Raw genomic sequence first — 20,688 nt, 5'->3', positions numbered from 1 at the left:
CCAGCACTTGTTGTTGTTTGACTTCATAATGGCTGCCAATCTAACTGGAGTGAGATGGTATCTTAGGGTGGTTTTGATTTGCATTTCTCTGACTGCTAGAGATGGTGAGCATTTTTTCATGTACTTGTTGATTGATTGTATGTCCTCCTCTGAGAAGTGTCTGTTCAGGTCCTTGGCCCATTTGTTGATTGGGTTGTTTGTTATCTTATTGTCTAATTTTTTGAGTTCTTTGTATACTCTGGATATTAGGGCTCTATCTGAAGTGTGAGGAGTAAAGATTTGTTCCCAGGATGTAGGCTCTCTATTTACCTCTCTTATTGTATCTTTTGCTGAGAAAAAACTTTTTAGTTTGAGTAAGTCCCATTTGTTGATTCTAGTTATTAACTTTTGTGCTATGGGTGTCCTATTGAGGAATTTGGAGCCCGACCCCACAGTATGTAGATCGTAGCCAACTTTTTCTTCTATCAGACGGCGTGTCTCTGATTTGATATCAAGCTCCTTGATCCATTTTGAATTCACTTTTGTGCATGGCGAGAGAAAGGGATTCAGTTTCATTTTGTTGCATATGGATTTCCAGTTTTCCCAGCACCATTTGTTGAAGATGCTATCCTTCCTCCATTGCATGCTTTTAGCCCCTTTATCAAATATAAGGTAGTTGTAGTTTTGTGGATTGGTTTCTGTGTCCTCTATTCTGTACCATTGGTCCACCCGCCTGTTTTGGTACCAGTACCATGCTGTTTTTGTTACTATTGCTCTGTAGTATAGTTTGAAGTCTGGTATCGCTATACCGCCTGATTCACACTTCCTGCTTAGCATTGTTTTTGCTATTCTGGGTCTTTTATTTTTCCATATGAATTTCATGATTGCTTTCTCTATTTCTACAAGAAATGCCGTTGGGATTTTGATTGGCATTGCATTAAACCTATAGAGAACTTTTGGTAATATCGCCATTTTGATGATGTTAGTTCTGCCTATCCATGAACAGGGTATATTTTTCCATCTTCTAAGATCTTCTTCTATTTCTCTCTTTAGGGTTCTGTAGTTTTCATTGTATAAGTCTTTCACCTCTTTTGTTAGGTTGATTCCCAAGTATTTTATTTTTTTTGAAGATATTGTGAATGGAGTGGTTGTCCTCATTTCCATTTCAAAGGATTTGTCGCTGATATACAGGAATGCCTTTGATTTATGCGTGTTGATTTTATATCCTGCCACTTTGCTGAATTCATTTATTAGCTCCAATAGTTTCTTTGTAGACCCTTTTGGGTCTGCTAGGTATAGTATCATATCATCTGCAAATAGTGATAATTTAAGTTCTTCTTTTCCTATTTTGATGCCTTTAATTTCTTTCGTCTGTCTAATTGCTCTGGCCAGTGTTTCGAGAACTATGTTGAACAGAAGTGGTGAGAGAGGGCATCCCTGTCTTGTTCCAGATTTTAGAGGGAATGCCTTCAATTTTTCTCCATTCAGAATGATGCTAGCCTGAGGCTTAGCATAGATTGCTTTTACAATATTGAGGTATGTTCCTGTTATCCCTAGTTTTTCTAGAGTTTTGAACATAAAGGGATGCTGTACTTTGTCAAATGCTTTTTCCGCATCTATCGAGATGATCATATGGTTCTTATTTTTAAGTCTATTGATGTGGTGAATAACATTTATTGATTTCCGTATATTGAACCAGCCTTGCATCCCAGGGATGAATCCTACTTGATCATGGTGCACAATTTTTTTGATATGTTTTTGTATCCGAGTCGCCAGAATTTTATTGAGGATTTTTGCATCTAGGTTCATTAGAGATATTGGTCTGTAGTTTTCTTTCTTTGAAGTGTCTTTGTCTGGTTTAGGTATCAGGGTGATGTTGGCCTTGTAGAATGAATTTGGAAGTTCTCCCTCTTTTTCTATTTCCCGAAGTAGCTTGAAAAGTATTGGTATTAGTTCCTCTTTAAAGGTTTTGTAAAACTCTGCTGTATACCCATCCGGTCCTGGGCTTTTCTTAGTTGGTAGTCTTTTGATGGTTTCTTCTATTTCCTCAATTGATATTGGTCTGTTTAGGTTTTCTATATCCTCCTGACTCAATCTGGGCAGATCATATGACTTAAGAAATTTATCTATGCCTTCACTATCTTCTAATTTATTGGAGTATAAGGATTCAAAATAATTTTTGATTATCTTCTGTATTTCTGAAGTGTCTGTTGTGATATTGCCTTTTTCATCCCGTATGCTAGTAATTTGAGTTCTCTCTCTTCTTCTCTTCGCTAGCATGGCTAAGGGTCTGTCGATTTTGTTTATTTTTTCAAAGAACCAACTTTTAGTTTTGTCAATTTTTTCAATTGTTTCTTTTGTTTCGATTTCATTAATTTCAGCTCTGATTTTAATTATTTCTTGCCTTCTACTTCTTTTGCTGTTGTTTTGCTCTTCTTTTTCTAGGATTTTGAGATGAAGTATGAGATCATTTATTTGTTGGTTTTTTCTTTTTTTAAAGAATGAACTCCAAGCAATGAATTTTCCTCTTAGAACTGCTTTCAATGTGTCCCATAGATTCCGATATGTTGTGTCTGTGTTTTCATTAATCTCTAAGAATTTTTTAATTTCCTCCTTGATGTCTTCTATAACCCATTGATCATTCAGTAACCTATTGTTCATTCTCCAAGTGATGTATTCTTTTTCCTTCCTTCTTTTATCGTTGATTTTCAGTTCCATTCCATTATGATCAGATAGGATGCATGGTATTATCTCTACTCCTTTATATTGTCTAAGAGTTTCCCTGTGACATAATATATGATCTATTTTTGAGAAGGATCCATGTGCTGCTGAGAAAAAAGTGTAACTGCTTGATGTTGGGTGGTATATTCTATATATGTCAATTAAGTCTAGGTTATTAATTGTGTTATTGAGTTCTATAGTTTCCTTATTCAACTTTTGCTTGGAAGATCTGTCCAGTGGTGATAGAGGTGTGTTGAAGTCTCCCATGATTATTGTATGGTGGTCTATTAGACTCTTGAACTTGAGAAGAGTTTGTTTGATGAATATAGCTGCACCATTGTTTGGGGCATATATATTTATGATTGTTATGTCTTGTTGGTGTATGGTTCCCTTAAGCAGTATGTAGTGTCCCTCTTTATCCCTTTTGATTAACTTTGGCTTGAAATCTATTTTATTTGATATGAGTATGGACACACCTGCTTGTTTCCGAAGTCCATATGAGTGATATGATTTTTCCCAACCTTTCACCTTCAGCCTATGTATGTCTTTTCCTATCAAATGCGTCTCCTGTAGGCAGCATATTGTTGGGTCTTGTTTTGAGATCCATTCTACTAGCCTGTGTCTCTTAATTGGTGAGTTTAAGCCATTAACATTTAGGGTTATTATTGAGATATGGGTTATTGTTCCAGCCATATTTGTTTATTTATGTTACTAAACATGGTTTGTTTTCCTCTTTGATTATCCCCCCCCCTTTACTGTCCTACCTCCCACTGTTGGTTTTCATTGTTATTTTCCATTTCCTCTTCCTGTAATGTTTTGCCGAGGATGTTTTGAAGAGATAGTTTTCTAGCTGCATATTCTTTTAACTTTTGTTTGTCGTGGAAGGTTTTAATTTCATCTTCCATCCTGAAGCTTAATTTCGCTGGATACACAATTCTTGGTTGGAACCCATTTTCTTTCAGTGTTTGAAATATGTTATTCCAGGATCTTCTAGCTTTCAGAGTCTGTGTTGAAAGATCAGCTGTTATCCTGATTGGCTTGCCCCTAAATGTAATCTGCTTCCTTTCTCTTGTAGCTTTTAAAATTCTCTCCTTATTCTGTATGTTGGGCATCTTCATTATAATGTGTCTAGGTGTGGATCTCTTATAATTTTGCACATTCGGCATCCTGTAGGCTTCTAGAATTTGGGATTCTGTCTCATTCTTCAAGTCTGGGAAGTTTTCTCGTATTATTTCATTGAATAAATTGCTCATTCCTTTGGTATGGAGTTCTATACCTTCCTGTATCCCAATGACTCTTAAGTTTGGTCTCTTAATGTTATCCCATATTTCTTGGATGTTCTGCTCATGGTTTCTTAACAGTCTTGCTGAGCTGTCTATGTTCTTTTCAAGTTGAAATACTTTGTCTTCATTGTCTGATGTTCTATCTTCTAAGTGTTCTACTCTGCTGGTAGTATTCTCAATTGAATTTTTAAGTTGGTTTATTGCTTCCTGCATTTCTAGGATTTCTGTTTGTTTGTTTTTTATAACCTCTATCTCCCTGTATAGTTGATCCTTTGCTTCCTGGATTTGTTTGTGTAATTCCTTGTCGAAGTGATCTTTCATTGTCTGATTTTGCTGTCTAATGTCTTCCTTGATACTCCAGATCATCTGAAGCATATATATCCTGAATTCTTTATCTGACATTCCATCTGCTGCAGCTGTTACCTCTTCTAAAGTTGAGTTGACCTGCATTGCTTGTAGTCCTTTCTTTCCTTGTCTTGTCATACTGCTTGCGTTTCTTTCTTCTTGGTGAAACTGTTGTGTTTTTGAAATTTTTCCCCCCCTATATATTTATATTGCTCTTGTCTAGTTGAAAAGTCTCCCTTGCAGGTGCGGTCAGGGGCTCTGCTCTGCCCCTCCTCCAATTGGTGTGAGGTGTCTACCACGCCCGCGGACCCCTGGGCCTGATCCGCCGTTCTGTCGCAGGTCTGCCTACCTTGCAGGTGGGGGCGAAGGCTCTGCCCTGCCCCTCCTACCACGCCCGGGGACCGCTAGGCCTGATCTGCAGGTTGGTCGCCGGTCCGCCCACCTTGCGGGCACGGGTGTCAGTTCCGCTCCGCCCCCACTCCAATTGGGGTCACTTGACCACCACACAGGCGGGCCGCTGGGCCTGATCTGGGCGCGGGCGAAGGCTCTGCTCTGCCCCTACTCCAGTTGGGGTGAAGTGTGTTCCACGCTGGCAGGCCGCTGGGCCTGATCCGCCGGTCTGTTGCAGGTCTGCTTACCTTGCCGGCGCGGGCGGCAGCTCTGCCCTGCCCCTCCTACCACGCCTGCAGACCGCTGGGCCTGATCTGCAGGTTGGTCGCAGGTCTGCCTACCTTGTGGGCACGGGCGGCGGCCCCGCTCCTCCCCTCTGGCTCGACGACAAAGCGAGAGAGACTCGGGTATCTGTGACTCACCCTCCCTACCAGGGGACCAACTGTTTCCGTCGCCGCTGGCACCGATGAAGTTCTCTCCCCGGCCGCTCTCCGATGACATCAGATCTCTGCCATGCTGGCATCCCCTGTTCTATGGCTGAATCCCATTTTCTTCTCTTCCAATAGGCGGAGCTGTGCCCTCTGAGCCGAGCTTCTGCCCTCTATGTGCTGACAGAAATCCCTGTACGGTGGCTCCTGGGAGTCTCTCAGTCCTGTTAGTCCAGAGCCCTTTCACTTATCCGGCCCCTCCCCCTGTTCCTCCTCCCAGCCAGCCAGCCAGGTCCTGTTCACCAGAGGCGGTTCCCCAAGGATCTGATTACACTTGCAGCCCCACCGCGTGTCCTATATCCCGAGCGATGAACACCTTCTCTGTCATTCATCTAAGCCCCAGTGCTGTGGTGGGGTGATCTGGGAACCAACAGTTTAATTTTTCCGGACCCCTTTGGTGGGCACGCCCCCAGAAACTGGCGGCTAAGATCTTGGGTGTGGCCGCTGGTGTTAAGGGGAGGTGGGGATCTGGAATCCCCTCTGCTTCCCTACAGACACGCCCCCGGAGAGATTCCCGAGGTTTCCTGGCTGCTTGTATCTGGAGGGGGTGGGAGTCACACACCTGCTAACGTAGATTCTGCTGGGAAGGAATTCTGTCGGCGGAACTCTGGTGATGTCACCACTCTGCTATGGCGGGCCCCAGGCTCCTTGCCGGAGTGTCCGAAGGGAGGGGTGGGACTGGTCTGTCTCTGGTTGGTTTCAGCTCCCGGTTCGCTATTTCACGAAGGCTTGGCGAGAGACCTCTTCCTAGAGTCCCTGCACCGCTCCTGCTGCGCTGCGCCTCGGAGGCTATCCGCCCTGACGCGGGGGCTGCGTGCAGGCAGCGGACAGTCGCCAAGTCGCGCGGGCAGCGGCTGGCGGGTCTGGACCTCTGCGCTGCGTGGCGGAGATTCACTCGTCTAGCGCAGACTGTCACCTCCAAAAATCCTACCGATTCCCGGCCGGTCTCTCTTTAGTGGAATTTTGCTAGGAGTTTCTCAGCAGGTCGAATCTAAGCGTATCCATGCGTCTCTCTGACCCCGTTGTTGAGGAGGTACTGAAAGCGCTGCCTCCCCTCTCGCCGCCATGTTGGATCTATAATTTGTATTCTTGATGGTATCTTTCTAATTGGAGTGAGATGAACTCTCAATGTAGTTTAGATTTGAATTTCTCTGATCTCTAATGATATTGAACATTTTTTTCATATATTTGTTGGCTCTTTGTATTTCTTCTTTGAGAAGTATCCGTTTAGTTCTTTTTGCCCATTTACTGATTACATTATTTGGGAGGGTTTTTTTTTTTTTACTTCTTTATTATATTCTTAATATTATCTCCTACTAAAGGAGTTACTGTCAAAGAAAGTGAACCCCAACATTATGTATAACTGTGATGTACTAATGAAAACATTAAAAATTGCTTAAAATTAATTAAAATTAAAAATCTGTTCTTCAGCTGCATAGCCACATTTCAAGTGCAAAACACCTACATGTGGTAAGTGATGACTATATTGGATAATATAGAATATTTTCATTGTCACAGAAGATTCTATAGGACAGTTCTGATCTGGAGCAGAGTTTAGCATATATTCTGTAAAAGATGAGATATACACATTTTTTATTTTCTGGATTACACGGTCTGTTGCAGCTATTCAACGGCTGTTGTAGTTCATAAGCAGCCATAGATAATATGTAAATGAATGTGGCTCTGCCAAAATAAAACTTTTTTTTACCAAATCAGGCATTTGGCTCCCAAACTATACTTTGTTGATCCTTAATCTAGAGGTTCATTTCTCTTCACCTAAATTTATGCTTTTATCAACAAATGTGCAAGGATTCCAATTTCTCTATATCCTTTATTTTTTAAAGAGTTTTTCTTTTTTTTTTTTTTGGTTTTGTTTTTGTAGTGTGGAGAATTCTAGGTTGACAAGTTTCCAACTATGCTATCCTCAATATAAAGACATAGGGACAAGAGGGAGAACGTCAGAACAAAGCAAGCCAATATATATAATATGATATAATCAAACTTTGCTTTTGGAGTAACTTTCTGTGTCTGCATCTTATTTATATTAATTAATTCATTAATATGTAATGTTGGGGATTGAACCCATGGCCTCACACATACTAGACCAGGTCTCTATTACTGAGCTAACTTTGCAGCCCTTTATTACTTTTATTTTAAGGAGAGATATTATATTTGAAAAAAAAAAACAGTGGTATTTTAATTCTCTTGACATTGATGTATTGCCAGCATCTTTCCTCATATCTTTATTAACTCCATATATATGACAGTTGTTCTATCATTGACTTGTTTGTTCTGACTTTCTCCATCTTGTCCCTATTTCTTTATAGTGAGGTAGGATAGCATTGTTGTAAACTTGTCAACCTAGAATTCTATACCCTATCAAAAAATCTGTTAAAAAATAAAGGATATGGAGAAATTGGAACCTTGTACATTGCTCATAAAAGCATAAAATGATGCAGTTTTTTGTGGAAAACATTTTCAAAATGTTAAACATAAAGTTACCATATTAACCAATAGTTCTCCTCCTAAATATCTACACATGAGAACTGAAAACATATGTTCCCATAATACTTGTACATGAATGTACATAGTGATATATAAGAGCCAGCAAGTAAAAATAACTCAAATGTCTATCAGTTGATGAATGAATGTATAAAAAAATGGTGTCCTTTTTTGGCATTAGGGATTGAACCCAGGGGTGCTTAACCACTGGGACACATCCCCAATTCTTTTTATTTTATATATGTATTTATAAGAAAGTTTTTATTTTTAAAAGAGTTTTAAAACCTTGAAAACATCGTGCTAAGTGAAAAGCCAGATGTAAAAGATCACATACTATATGATTCTGTTTATATGTAGGGTCTATAATAAGCAAATATGTATAGACAGAGACTAGATTATTGCTTGCCAGGGGGAAGGAAGAGAAGGAAATGAATGAATACTAGACGATATGGAGTTTCTTTTTTGGGGGAAAATTGTTCTAGAATTAGAAAGTGGTGATAGTTACACAACCTGTGAACATACTAAAATTCACTGAATTATATGCTGTAAGAGATTGAATTTCATGGTATGTGAATTATCTTAATTTTTTTAAATGAAGATGGAATACAGACCTTTTTAGACCAGCAGGAGCTAAGGGAATTTATTGCCAAATGAGTGCATTAAAATATTAAAGTAAATTCTGCAGGCAGAAGGAAGAGAATACTAGAAAAAAAATTAGATTTATAAAAGAATAAAATATGTGGGTTAAAAAGTACTTTCCTTATTCTATTAAAAGAAATTTGGTTACTTAAAATAAAAATAATATTGCATTGTGGAGCTTAATTATTTAATTAAAACAAAAAATAAGAGTAACACAAAGACATGAATGGGAGAAATGGAAAGTATTCTGTTGTAAGGTTCTTAAAGTACACAAAATGGTTTATTCTTATCTTAAAATAGATGTGGTAACTGAAATATATATATTGAAAATCCTGGAGCAATCACATAAAAATAATAAAGGTATAGATCAGACAATAGAGATAAAATATCCAATTCAAAAGAAGTAGAGAAAATAGGCAAAATAAACAGCAGGCCCCTCCTCTTCAAATTTTCATTGATCTCAAAGTTAACAAAGATGAAAGTTGATTCTTTGAAGAGATTAACAAAATTCATAAGCCTTTAGTCAGATTTTAAATAAGGTCAAGCTGAGGACTGAGCCATTAACACATGTTAGAGAGACATTTCAGAGCCTAACTATAACATTGCTCCAGTTAAAAGGCAGACATTGTCAGGTAGACAGAGAAGCAAGACAAAATTAAATGCAGTCTACAGGAAGCTCACTCTGTTCAATATAAAGACATAGAGAAGAAGTAAAATTAAGGGAAAAGATACACAAACAATAATAAAAATGAAAAATATCTCTGGTAATTTAAGACAAAGTGATTTTCAAAGTCTGTAGTATTGCCAAAAATAAAGAGAAACATTTCATAATAATAAGGGAACAATTCAGTAGGAGGACATATCAGTTTAAAAATGTGTACACACAAAATTAAATTTCAAATACATGAAGAAAATGCTGATAGAATTGAAAATAAAATAAATTCATAATCATACCTGGAGATTTCAGTTATTTCAGAGAGTAATGGAAAAAGTATACACTCTGGTTATAGAAGTTTTGAACAGCATTAGTAACCAGTATATCTCTGACATTTGTTGAAGATGCCAATAACAATAGTATACTCTTTCAAGTATTCACAGACCACTGACCAACATAGACATATCCAGGGCCATAAAACAAGTTTCAATAAATTTAAGAAACTTGAAATCATACAAAATACATTCTGTAACCAAAGTGGTATGCAACTATTAATCAATAAACAAAAAACGTCTGTAAAATTTCCAAATGCAAAGAAATTTAAATATAAACTTCTTAATAACTAATAGTTCCCAAAAGAAATCATAAGGAAAAATCAGAAAATATTTTAAACTGAATTAAAATAACACAATATAAAAAAGCATAAAAATTATGAATGCAGCTAAAGCAATAAGTACTTTGATGGAAATGAAAAACTTAAACTGCCTTTTTTTTAATTAAAAAATATACAAAGTAAGTGATCTAGATTCCATCTTAATATGCTTAAAAAAATAAAAAGACAAAGTAAATAGAACAGAAATCAATGAAATATAAAATAGATACAGTTAACAAAGATGAAAATTGATTCTTTGAAAAGATTTACAAAATTCATAAGCCTTTAGTCAGATTTTAAATAAGACACACATTACTTAAAATAGAAATCAATGGATATTACTAAATTATGCAGTATTAAAGAGTTAATAAAGGGCTATTATTATAACTTATGCTAATAAATTGGACAACTTAAATTAAAGATGGGTAACTTTCTTGAAAGAAACTAACAAAACTTGCTCACAAAGAAAGAATTCTTGTGACCCTCTGTAAAAGAAAATGAATTTATAGTTTTAAAACCTTTTTACAAATTCCAGGCTCAAGTGGCTTCACTGATAAATTTCACCAAATACTTGAGGAAGAAACAAAAGCAGGTCTAATACAAACTCTTCCAGAAAAGTAAAAAGGATACATTTCACAACTGATTTTACAAGGCTAGTATTATTTTAATACCAAGACCAGGAGAAGGCATTACAAGTAAACAAAACTACAGACTAATATACCTTAAGAACATACATGCAAAAATTGTTAAAATATTAATAAGTTGAATCCAGTGATATTTACAAATATAACATGATTACTTGGAGTTTATCTTAGAATATAAGATTAGTTTAAAATAAATAAATAAACCTGTTATCAACACACAAAAAAAAATTAGTTTAATATTGGCAATTAATGGAATTTTTCAAATTAAGTAAGTAAAATACAGAATTATATTATCATTTCAATACACGCAGAAAAGGCATTTGAAAAAAAATTACTTGTGATTGAAATAAAGAAGCTCTCTGCCAACCTAGAGAAGCGAACTTCCTCAATCTAGTAAAGAGCACCTTCAAAAAACCACAGGGTTAATAATGAAAAACTGAATGTTTTTTTTTCTTAATATTAGAAGTATGACAAATATGTCTGTATTTATCCCTTCTAATCAGCATTATACTGAAAGTTTTACCCAGTATAATAGTAATAGAAGAAAAAGGGCATGGGCTGGGGGAGGTGCAAGGAGAATGTACATCCAGTTTGGCAAGAAAAAAGTGAAGCTGTTGTTATTTCATATAACATGACAAAAACTGTTTCATATGACATTTTGCAAAAAGAACCACAAGAACTAGTAAGTGATTCTAACAAGAATTCATTGTATTTCTATATACCAAGAGTGAATGATTAAAAATTGAAATTTTTAAAATACCATTTATAGTTATATCAAAAATATTGGAAGCTTAAAACCTTTATACTGTAATGAGAGAAATTAAAGAAGACTTAAATAAATGGAAAGATACATACCGTGATCATGGCTTGAAAAACTAAAAAAAAATATTGCTAGCATGTCAGTTTCACCCAAATTCTTCTAGAGATTCAATGCAAATTTGATCAAAATCCCAACAGGAATTTTTGTAGATATTGATAATGTAATTCTAGAATTTATATGAAAATCAAGAGAACTTAAAACAACTGAGGCAGTTTTGAAAAAGAACAATATTAAAAACTTAACACTGCCTCTAGTGTGCATAGATACTCTGTAGCTAGAGCAATGAAGAAGTAGTGACTTACATAATAAGTTAGACTAGGTTTTCTCAACCTTGGCACTACTGACATTTGGGCCTGGATACTTTTTTTGTTGTGAAGTACTGTCCTATAATTTAGAGGCATCTCTGACCTCTACTCACTAGATGTCAACAACACCTCCAACCCTCATTTGTGACCCTCAGAAACATCTCCAGACATTGCTGAATGTGTCCTAGAGGACAAAATCATCACCCTTTATGAACCACTGAGTTTTATATAGAGAACAATTAAACAGAATAAAGCATCTAGAAACAGACCCCCAAATACATGGTCAATTGATTTTTGACAGTAGTACAAAGGCAGGTTCAATAGATGGAAGGACAAAGGATACTCTTTCAACAAATGGAGTTAAGATGTTTAGATTTCCATTTGCAAAAAAAAATGGAACACTTTAAAAGCATAGACCTAAATGAAATAGTGAAAATAATCTCCTGAAAGAAAATTTGATGATTTTGAGGTAGGAAAAAATTCCTGAAATAGGGTATAAGAGGCATGAACTTAGACAATAAAATTAAAAAATTTCTTCAAAGACATTATTAAAATAAAAGGTCAGGTCTCTCAGATTGGAAGAAAACATCTCCTGAATCATGTATCTGATAAATAATCTGTATCTAGAATGTATGAAGAATTCTTTGAACTCAATAACATGACCAACAACCCAATAAAAACTGGGCAAGAGATTTCAATAGCCACTTTATCCAAGAAAGTATATGAATGGCAAATAAGGCTTAGAAAGATGATTCATTTGTCAGATACCTTTATATACCAACTGGAATGGCTAAAATTAAAATGCCTGACAATACCAAATACTATAGAGTTATTTAAGTCTTACAGAGTACTAGTAAAAGTACAAAATGATATACTTGAGAAAACAGTTTGGTAAATTTTTATTACATTATTTTTTTAATTTTAGTTTTAGGTGGACACAATATCTTTATTTTATTTTTATGTGGTACTGAGAATCGAACCCAGTGCTTCAAGCATGCTAGGTGAGCATGCTACCACTTGAGCCACATTCCTAGCCCCTTATTACATTATTAAATCACTTACTAGACTAGGGATGTCATTCAGTAATACAGGGCTTGTCTGGCATGTGAGGCCTTGGCTTGGATCCAGAGCATCACAAAGAAAATACAAACTTACTGTATGAATTATTTGTCCACTCCTAGATATTTACCCAAGAGAATGAAAACTGTTTGTCCACACAAATACTTGCACCAGAATGTGAGTAGCGGCTTTATTCATAATAGCCCAAATTGGAAATGATCTCCAATGTCTGTCAATTGTAAATGAATAATTAAATTGTTAAAAGGAACAAATTATTGATTCTCATATCAACATGGGTGAATCTCAAAAACAGGTTAAGTCAAAGACCAGACACTGCATGATTGCATTCGTAAGGAATTCTGCAAATGGCAAAATTTAAAGTGATAGAAGTAGATCACAGGTTGCCTGGGGCCAAAGGGTTGTAGGGGGAATTCACTGCAGGGAATAGAGGGATTTTTTGGGCATCTGAAATGTTTTCAGTCATGATTGTGTGGTAGTAATCACTTCAGGAAGGCTGATTACTTTTTTTTTTTTTTTAAACAGTTGAAGGGCCTATTTTTTGATCACCTAATCTTTGCTAAGCTTTTTGGCCCTTAGGCCCACCTTATCATTTTACTGTAACTCTCTCCTAACTGTAGCTTTAACATTTCCTATTTAGTGCCTTGCTGTCCTGTTGCTGGTCTAGACTTTTTCCTATTAATAAGTATTATTGAAAAAAGCTGTTTAGGGTCACAGTCTCTCTGAGTTGATTTTTTGTGTTTTCTAAACTAAGATATTAAAATAAATCCGTATGAATATATTAGAGGCGGGACCTAGAGAAGCCTTCATCCTAACACATTGGCAGAATAGTTATTATTAATATGGCCTAAGTTTCAAGAGTCTAGACAAGCTTCCTTTTCTGAAAACAAACTCCCCCTCCCCCATTTAGTGCTATAAATAAATTTTTTCAGATTAAGGCCTGGATTTCTAGTGTGCTGAATTAATCTCTGGGAATGATATGAGAAATCTATTTAAATATTTTTAAATAGTTCCACAATTTACATTATTGAGGAGTCAGACTTAGAAACTGCTGGATTGAGGTATTGCTGATCCTATCATTTAAAAATAAGTAGGTAAAATTTCCCTTCCACACCTTTATTTAGACTTAATTGAGGTGCTATTGCATATCTAATCAAAGATCTTTGCCAGGGATCTGTATGTCTTTACTACAGGTACTTTTCAGCTCTCTAAAGGAAAAATGGGGTATTAGAGAGCTAGTTTTTTTTAAGATCCCACTATGTGCCAGATACTTTATAAGGACTTACATTTAATCCTCATAAGTGATTTTAAAAAGAGATTCAGAGATTTTAAGCAGCTTGCTTAAGGACACAGCTAGTAAGTAGCAGGAGTTATATATGTTTGACTTTAAAACAAGGGTGTTTCCCTTTAAGCTCTGTTACTTCTAGACAAACACAACAAATAAGGACTATATTTAGTCATTTCTGCTGACTCATTTGCTCCTACATTTCTCTGCCTCTCCATCCATGGACAGAGCAGAAAGATAAAAATCTATTAGCACATAAGATATCTTCATTTTAACAAAATCCTGAACCTTTTTTCCTAGTCATAAGTTTTTCAAGTACTTTGAGTCACTTTTTTGCCTCATACAAGTGGGGTTACTCACCAGTTTCTGCTAATTGATTTATACCATAATCTAATTTGCAACCGTTCTTAATTTTGATTTCACATTTGCATGCAAGTGACTAAATCTACACAGCATCTACACCTATGCTATTCTATGAGGTAACTGTGAGCTAATTTTTCTATGTAAACTTGAATTAAATAAAATTCCAAATACATTTCTTTAGTCACATTAGCCACATTTTATATCCTGCAGCGATCCACATGTGACTAATAGCTACTCTATTGAACAGAGCAGATATAGAACATTTCTTTATTATAGAAAATTCTTTGGGGCAGAACTGATCTAGAAGTGGGCCTACCTCTGTTAACTTTTTATAACAATGAAGTCAGCATTTTGTATTTTCTTTCTTTCTTTTTTGAATATGCAATTATTCATTTCTTTTCTCACTTAAAGAAAGTTAGAGGTAGGTAGTCTAGAATTGATATAGAAGTTTAATGGTATCATCAAAACTCTATCTTTCATGTTTGTTGCTTTATAGTCACAAGATGGCTACACAGTTCCTGAGATCACATACTCATCTAAGATAGGAAGAAAGATGAAGAGTTGGTCTCAATTGTTTCTGTTTTTTAAACTAAGAATGTAAAAGTTTTCTTGAAGTCACTCATAGGTGCAGGAAAGACTGTGAAAGCATGTTTTTAGATTTTCTAGCCTTTATAAAGGAAGATAACAAAGGAGAAGGGGCTTGGGAATGGATGTTGGATCAAATAATGTCACAACACTGGAGTCAACTGGATAAAGATTTATGATAAAGATTCACTAACCTAAGTATTATGGTTTAGATGTCATGTCCTCCAAAAGCTCACATGTGAGACAATGCAAAAGGGTTTGGAGGAAAAAAGACCATATTATAGCTTTAACATAATCAGTGAATTTGATCCCTGATGGGATTAACTGGGTGATGATTGGAGGTGGATGTGGTATGGCTGGAGAAAGTGGTTCATTGGGGGCACGGCTGTGGGGTATATATTTTCTTTGGTTTTTTTTTTTTTTTTAAATTCAACCTGAATTTATTTCTCTTTTATTTTACATTATGAGAATTTTAAACATGTACAGTGTAATAAACCCCATGTATACATCCTTTTGCTTCAACAAGTGTCATTTATGAACAATCTTGTTTCATCTGTACCCAATCCTGATTCTTTCTCCTCTCCCATATTATTTACCAGACTTTATCTTTAAATATCATAGCAAACCTCCCTCTAAAGACTCTTTAAAAAAAAACCTAACCATAATTCCATTGTCACACCAAAAACAACAACAGTTTCATATATGTATAAATAAGAGAGAGAGAGAGTTGTAGATGAATACACAGTATCTTTATTTATTTTTATGTGGTGCTAAGGATCAAACCCAGTGCCTCACACATGCGAGATAAGCACTTTACCACTGAGCTACAGCCCTAGCAGTAACAGCAGTTTCTTTCTTTCTTTCTTTTTTTTTATATAGTCTTTCTTTTTTTCCAGTAATATATTTTTTTAATTCTAATTTGTTATACATGATGGAAGAATGCAATTCATTTCATATTACACATATAGAGCACAATTTTTCAAGTCACTGTACACAACATATTTTCACACCATTCGTGCCTTCATACATGTACTTAGGGAAATGATGTCTAACTCATTCTACCATCATCCCTACCCCCTTACCCTCTCCTTTCCCCTACCTCCCCCTTTGCCCTATCTAAAATTCCTCTATTCCTCCCATGCTCCCCCCCAGGCCCATTATGAATCAGCATCCACATATCAAAGAAAACATTTGGCCTTTGGTTTTGGGGGATTGGCTTACTTCACTTAGCATTATATTCTTCAGCTTCATCCATTTACCTGCAAATGCCATGATTTTATTCTCTTTTAATTCTGAGTAATGTTCCATTGTGTGTATGTACACCAAAATTTCCCTATCCATCTACTGAAGGGCATCTAGGTTGGTTCCATAATTTAGCTATTGTGAATTGTGCTGCTATAAACATTGATATGGCTGTGTCTCTGTAGTATACTGTTTTTAAATCCTTTGGATACAGACTGAGGAGTGCAATAGCTGGGTCAAATGGTAGTTCCATTTCAGTTTTCCAAGGAATCTCCATACTGCTTTCCAGATTGGCTGCACCAGTTTGTAGTCCCACCAGCGATGTGCCTTTTTCCCTACATCCTGGCCAAAGCTAATTGTTGTTTGTATTCTTAATAGCTGCCATTCTGACTGGAGTGAAATGAAATCTTAAGAGTAGTTTTAATTTGCATTTCTCTAATTGCTAGAAATATTGAACATTTTTTCATGTTTGTTGATTAATTGCATATCATCTTCTGAGAAGTGTCTGTTAAATTCCTTGTCCCATTTATTGAGTGCTTTATATATCCTAGATTAGTGCTCTACCTGATGTGCTTGTGGTAAAGATTTGCTCCCATTCTGTAGGCTCTCTGTGCACCTCGCTGATTGTTTCTTTTGCTGAGAAGCAGCTTTTTAGTTTGAATCCATCTCATTTATTGATTCTTGGTTTTAATTCTTACACTACAGGAGTTTTATTAAGAAAGTTAGAGCCTAATCTAACATGATGGAGATTTGGGCCTACTTTTTCTTTACTCTTTCTACTTTTCATTAGGCGCAAGGTGTCTGGTATAATTCCTAGGTCCTTGATCCACTTTGAGTGTAGTGTTGTGCATGGTGAGAGATAGAGGTTTAATTTCATTTTGTTACATGTGGATTTCCAGTTTTCCTAGCTCCATTTGTTGAGGAGGCTATCTTTTCTCCAATGAATGTTTTTGGCGTCTTTGCTAATATAAGATAACTGAAGTTATGTGGGTTAGACTCTGTGTTCTCTATTCTGTACCATCGGTCTACAGGTCTATTTTGGTGCCAATACCATGCTGTTTTTGTTACTATTTCTCTGCAGTATAGTTTTAGGTCTGGTATAGTAATGCTACCAGCTTCAATCTTCTTGCTAAGGATTGCTTTGGCTACTCTGGGTCTCTTATTTTTCCAGATGTTCATGATTGCTTTTTCTATTTCTATAAGGAATTCCATTGGGATTTTGATTGGAATTGCATTAAATCTGTGTCATGCTTTTGGTAGTATGGTCATTTTGACAATATTAATTCGGCCTATCCAAGAACAAAGGAGATCTTTCCATCTTCTAAGGTCTTCTTTAATTTCTTTCTTTAGCATTCTGTAGTTTTCATTGAGAGGTCTTTCACCTCTTTCATTAAGTTGATTCCCAAGTATTTTATTTTTCAGGCTATTGTAAATGGGATGGTTTTCCTAGTTTCACTTTCAGTGGGATTGTCACTGATGTACAGAAATGCCTTTGATTTATGGTGTTGATTTTATATCAGCTACTTTGCTGAATTCATTTATTAGTTCTAGAAGATTTCTGGTGGAATGTTTTGGGTCTTCTAGGTATAGAATCATATCATCTGCAAATAGTGATAATTTGAGTTCTTCTTTTCCTATCTGTATCCCTTTAATTTCTTTTGTCTGTCTAATTGCTCTGGATAGAGTTTCAAGAACTATATTAAATAGAAGTGGTGAAAGAAGGCATTCCTGTCTTCTTCCAGTTTTTAGAGGGAATGCTTTCAATTTTTCTCCATTTAGAATCATGTTGGCTGGGGCTTAGCATAGATAGCCTTTACAATGTTGAGGTATGTTCCTGTTATCCCTTGTTTTTCTAGCATTTTGAATATGAAGGGATGCTATATTTTATCAGATGCTTTTTCTGCATCTATTGAGATGATCATATGATTCTTGTCTTTGAGTCTATTGATACGATGAATTACATTTTTTGATTTCCCTATGTTGAACCAACCTTGCATTCCTGGGATGAACCCTACTTGATCATGATGCACTATCTTTTTTATATGTTTTTGTATCTGATTTGCCAGAATTTTATTGAGAATTTTTGCATCTATGTTCATTAGAGATATTAGTCTGAAGTTTCCTTTCTTTGATGTGTCTTTGTCTGGTTTTGGAATCAGGTTGATATTGGCCTCATAGAATGTGTTTGGAAGTGTTCCCTCTTTTTCTGTTTCATGAAATAGTTTGAGAAGTATTGATGTTAGTTCTTCTTTAAAGGTCTTGTAGAACATTTTTTATTTTCATATTATGTTTTTTGGCTCTCTGGAAGAAAAACTAATCAGGCCAAATCAATGGATCAGTTAGCAATTGCTATATCAAATTTAATCAAAAGTTTTCTTGACTAGAGTTTGAAAACTTTTATGGATTATTTCTAGTGCTTGGTAGTAGTGTCTTAAAGCAGATATGTGTAGATAAAACTTTGAAAAACTCCTTGTAGGCAGCTGAAATACTACTACAACATGGAGCAAACCCTAACCAGAAAGATCAAAAACAGAAGACTGCTTTGGATGAAGCAGATAATGATAAAATGAAAGAGTTGCTAAAATCTCATGGTGCTATTGAAGCCAATAATAGAGATGAAAGTAATGCTACAGTCACTGGTATGTATGTCAGTACTGCTTGCTATTTTATATAGGTGATATCTCTACTAAGAAAAATAACATTTTTACATTTGTAATATGTTATTCCATAACCGGGGATAGATATTACCTATGTTTATTAAACTTTTTAAAAGCCATTATTTTTAGAAATTAGCACTTTCAAGTTTGGTTTAATTTATAGATCATATGATTCTACTGGATTGGAGTTACATGTTAAAATAAAACCTATGTTGTTCATTAATCAAACATTCATCTTCCTACCTTTGGGTTGGAGATAGAGGAGTAACTGAAACCAGGCAGATAGTTTACTTATAGTGGAGCTAGAAAAGGGTAACATTATACTGAAGACTATGCAACCGATATTTTGTTACTTCAAAATTTGTAATCATACATTGGTTGAATTCATGTCAATTTTCAAATCTTCTTGTAATACTAAGTTGTTAAGCAAGTATATTATACTCATATGTGTGTTTTACGTACATTACAGTAAAAAGTCTATATAAGGGAATGTATAGCTAGGCAAAAATTTTATGAACAACTTTTTAGCAATAATTTACATTTTATTAAGTGTTGAGGAGAGGAGATCGTTCTTCATTTCTCCCCATGTTTGAGCCTTGACTCATAGAAAAAGAAACTCCAAGAAAAAAACAAGGGAAAAAAAAAGAGAAAAACTTCCTGTGCCCTCACTATGAGGGAGAATGGGGAGATGAGAACCCTGAGGCACACTTCTGCCTTGCCTGCCTCCTTCCTCACCAACTATTGATTTTCAAGGGAGGAAAAATTACTAATGTATGATTAGGCAGGACCAAGGATGTTCACTGTGTAATATTTTACTAGCAAGATGGATCACATGTTGGTTAAGATCAAGACTGCTAAAAAGTTTTCTATGATCTGCCACTGTATAGTAAGTCTATAGCGTGAGCCCCTTTCTTATGTCCTTAGCCATTTCACTCTTCCTCTCCACAGCCATACGTAAGGTTCAAGTCCCATGATTTAGCTGAGCTCAGCATACCAGAGAAATCTTGTATCTGAAGTTATCTGGACTCTGTTATATACTAGTATACCTGTTCCCATGTCTGTTGTTTTTTGTATGTACATTTCTTAGTTAGGTACCCCAATGGGATAAGGGGTACAGAGCAAATGGAAGTATGAAGAAAGGGAATCCATGGTGGGAGAAGGGTCCAAGAGAACTTTACAGAACAATGAATCATAGTTATAATAGTTAAAAGCACAGACTTGGAGTCAGATGACATCTGGTTTAAGTACTAGCTGTGTGACATTGGGCAACTTCCTGAACTTCTCTGAAACCTCGCTTTCTTTTGTGAAATAAATATATTATACTACCTACATGAAAAAGTTTGTAGGAAGACTAAACTGATACATAGAAGGTATTTACCATTAATACCTTAATTAACATTAAGATATAATAACTGTAAATTATATTTTTCCCATTCATATTACCATTAAAATTGATAAAATAAAGCTACATTTTTGCATATTCTTATCTATTTTTAAAATTGATTTTTTAAAGCAGAAATTCCTGCTGTTCGGACAAAAAGACACAAACAGTGTTTTTGTGATGTTGACAAAAATGTTGATCCATCTTCCCTTTCACGCCAAGAAAAAACAAGAGAAAGTCTTCCTGTGGTGAGTAAAATTACAACTCTTTTTATCTTCAACCTAGAAAATGCCTTTCTTTGTACCATCCAGCCACTGGCTATTGGCAGAACTCTTTCCATGATAAGGACACAAGGTTGTTGAAAATGCTTTTTTGTAATAAGAAAATAATTGAGTAGAATAAGCCAAGAAAGTATGCTGTATGGTTAACTCTGACTTATCTGTATTGAATACAGAACTTTGTATTAGTTGCTGTCCTTTATACCTAGCTTGTGTTTGGCTACTTCTTATCCAACTAACTCTGCCACTGTCATAGTATGTCTTCACTCACTCATTCTCAAAACTATCTAGGATATATAATACGTTGGCAAGACTCTAGAACCCAGATATAGCAGATGAAAGTAACCTTTATAAAGATGGATATTCTCAGTTTGACAAAAACATAAAGTTTACTAAG

At 35.7% G+C, this 20,688-nt stretch overlaps 1 protein-coding gene across 1 annotated transcript in view; it reads left to right on the top strand.

Moving 5' to 3' along the window:
- Ankrd31 (ankyrin repeat domain 31) overlaps positions 1–20,688 on the top strand; it is a 190,863-nt gene that overhangs the window by 124,311 nt on the left and 45,864 nt on the right. Inside the window, 2 exon segments of the mRNA XM_034636448.2 lie at positions 18,452–18,614; positions 20,146–20,261. Coding sequence (XP_034492339.2) covers positions 18,452–18,614; positions 20,146–20,261 — 279 coding nt within the window.

This window comes from Marmota flaviventris, chromosome 5 (assembly GCF_047511675.1).
Source record: "Marmota flaviventris isolate mMarFla1 chromosome 5, mMarFla1.hap1, whole genome shotgun sequence".
Lineage (NCBI taxonomy): Eukaryota > Metazoa > Chordata > Mammalia > Rodentia > Sciuridae > Marmota > Marmota flaviventris.
This window is presented reverse-complemented; position numbering and strand designations above follow the sequence as displayed.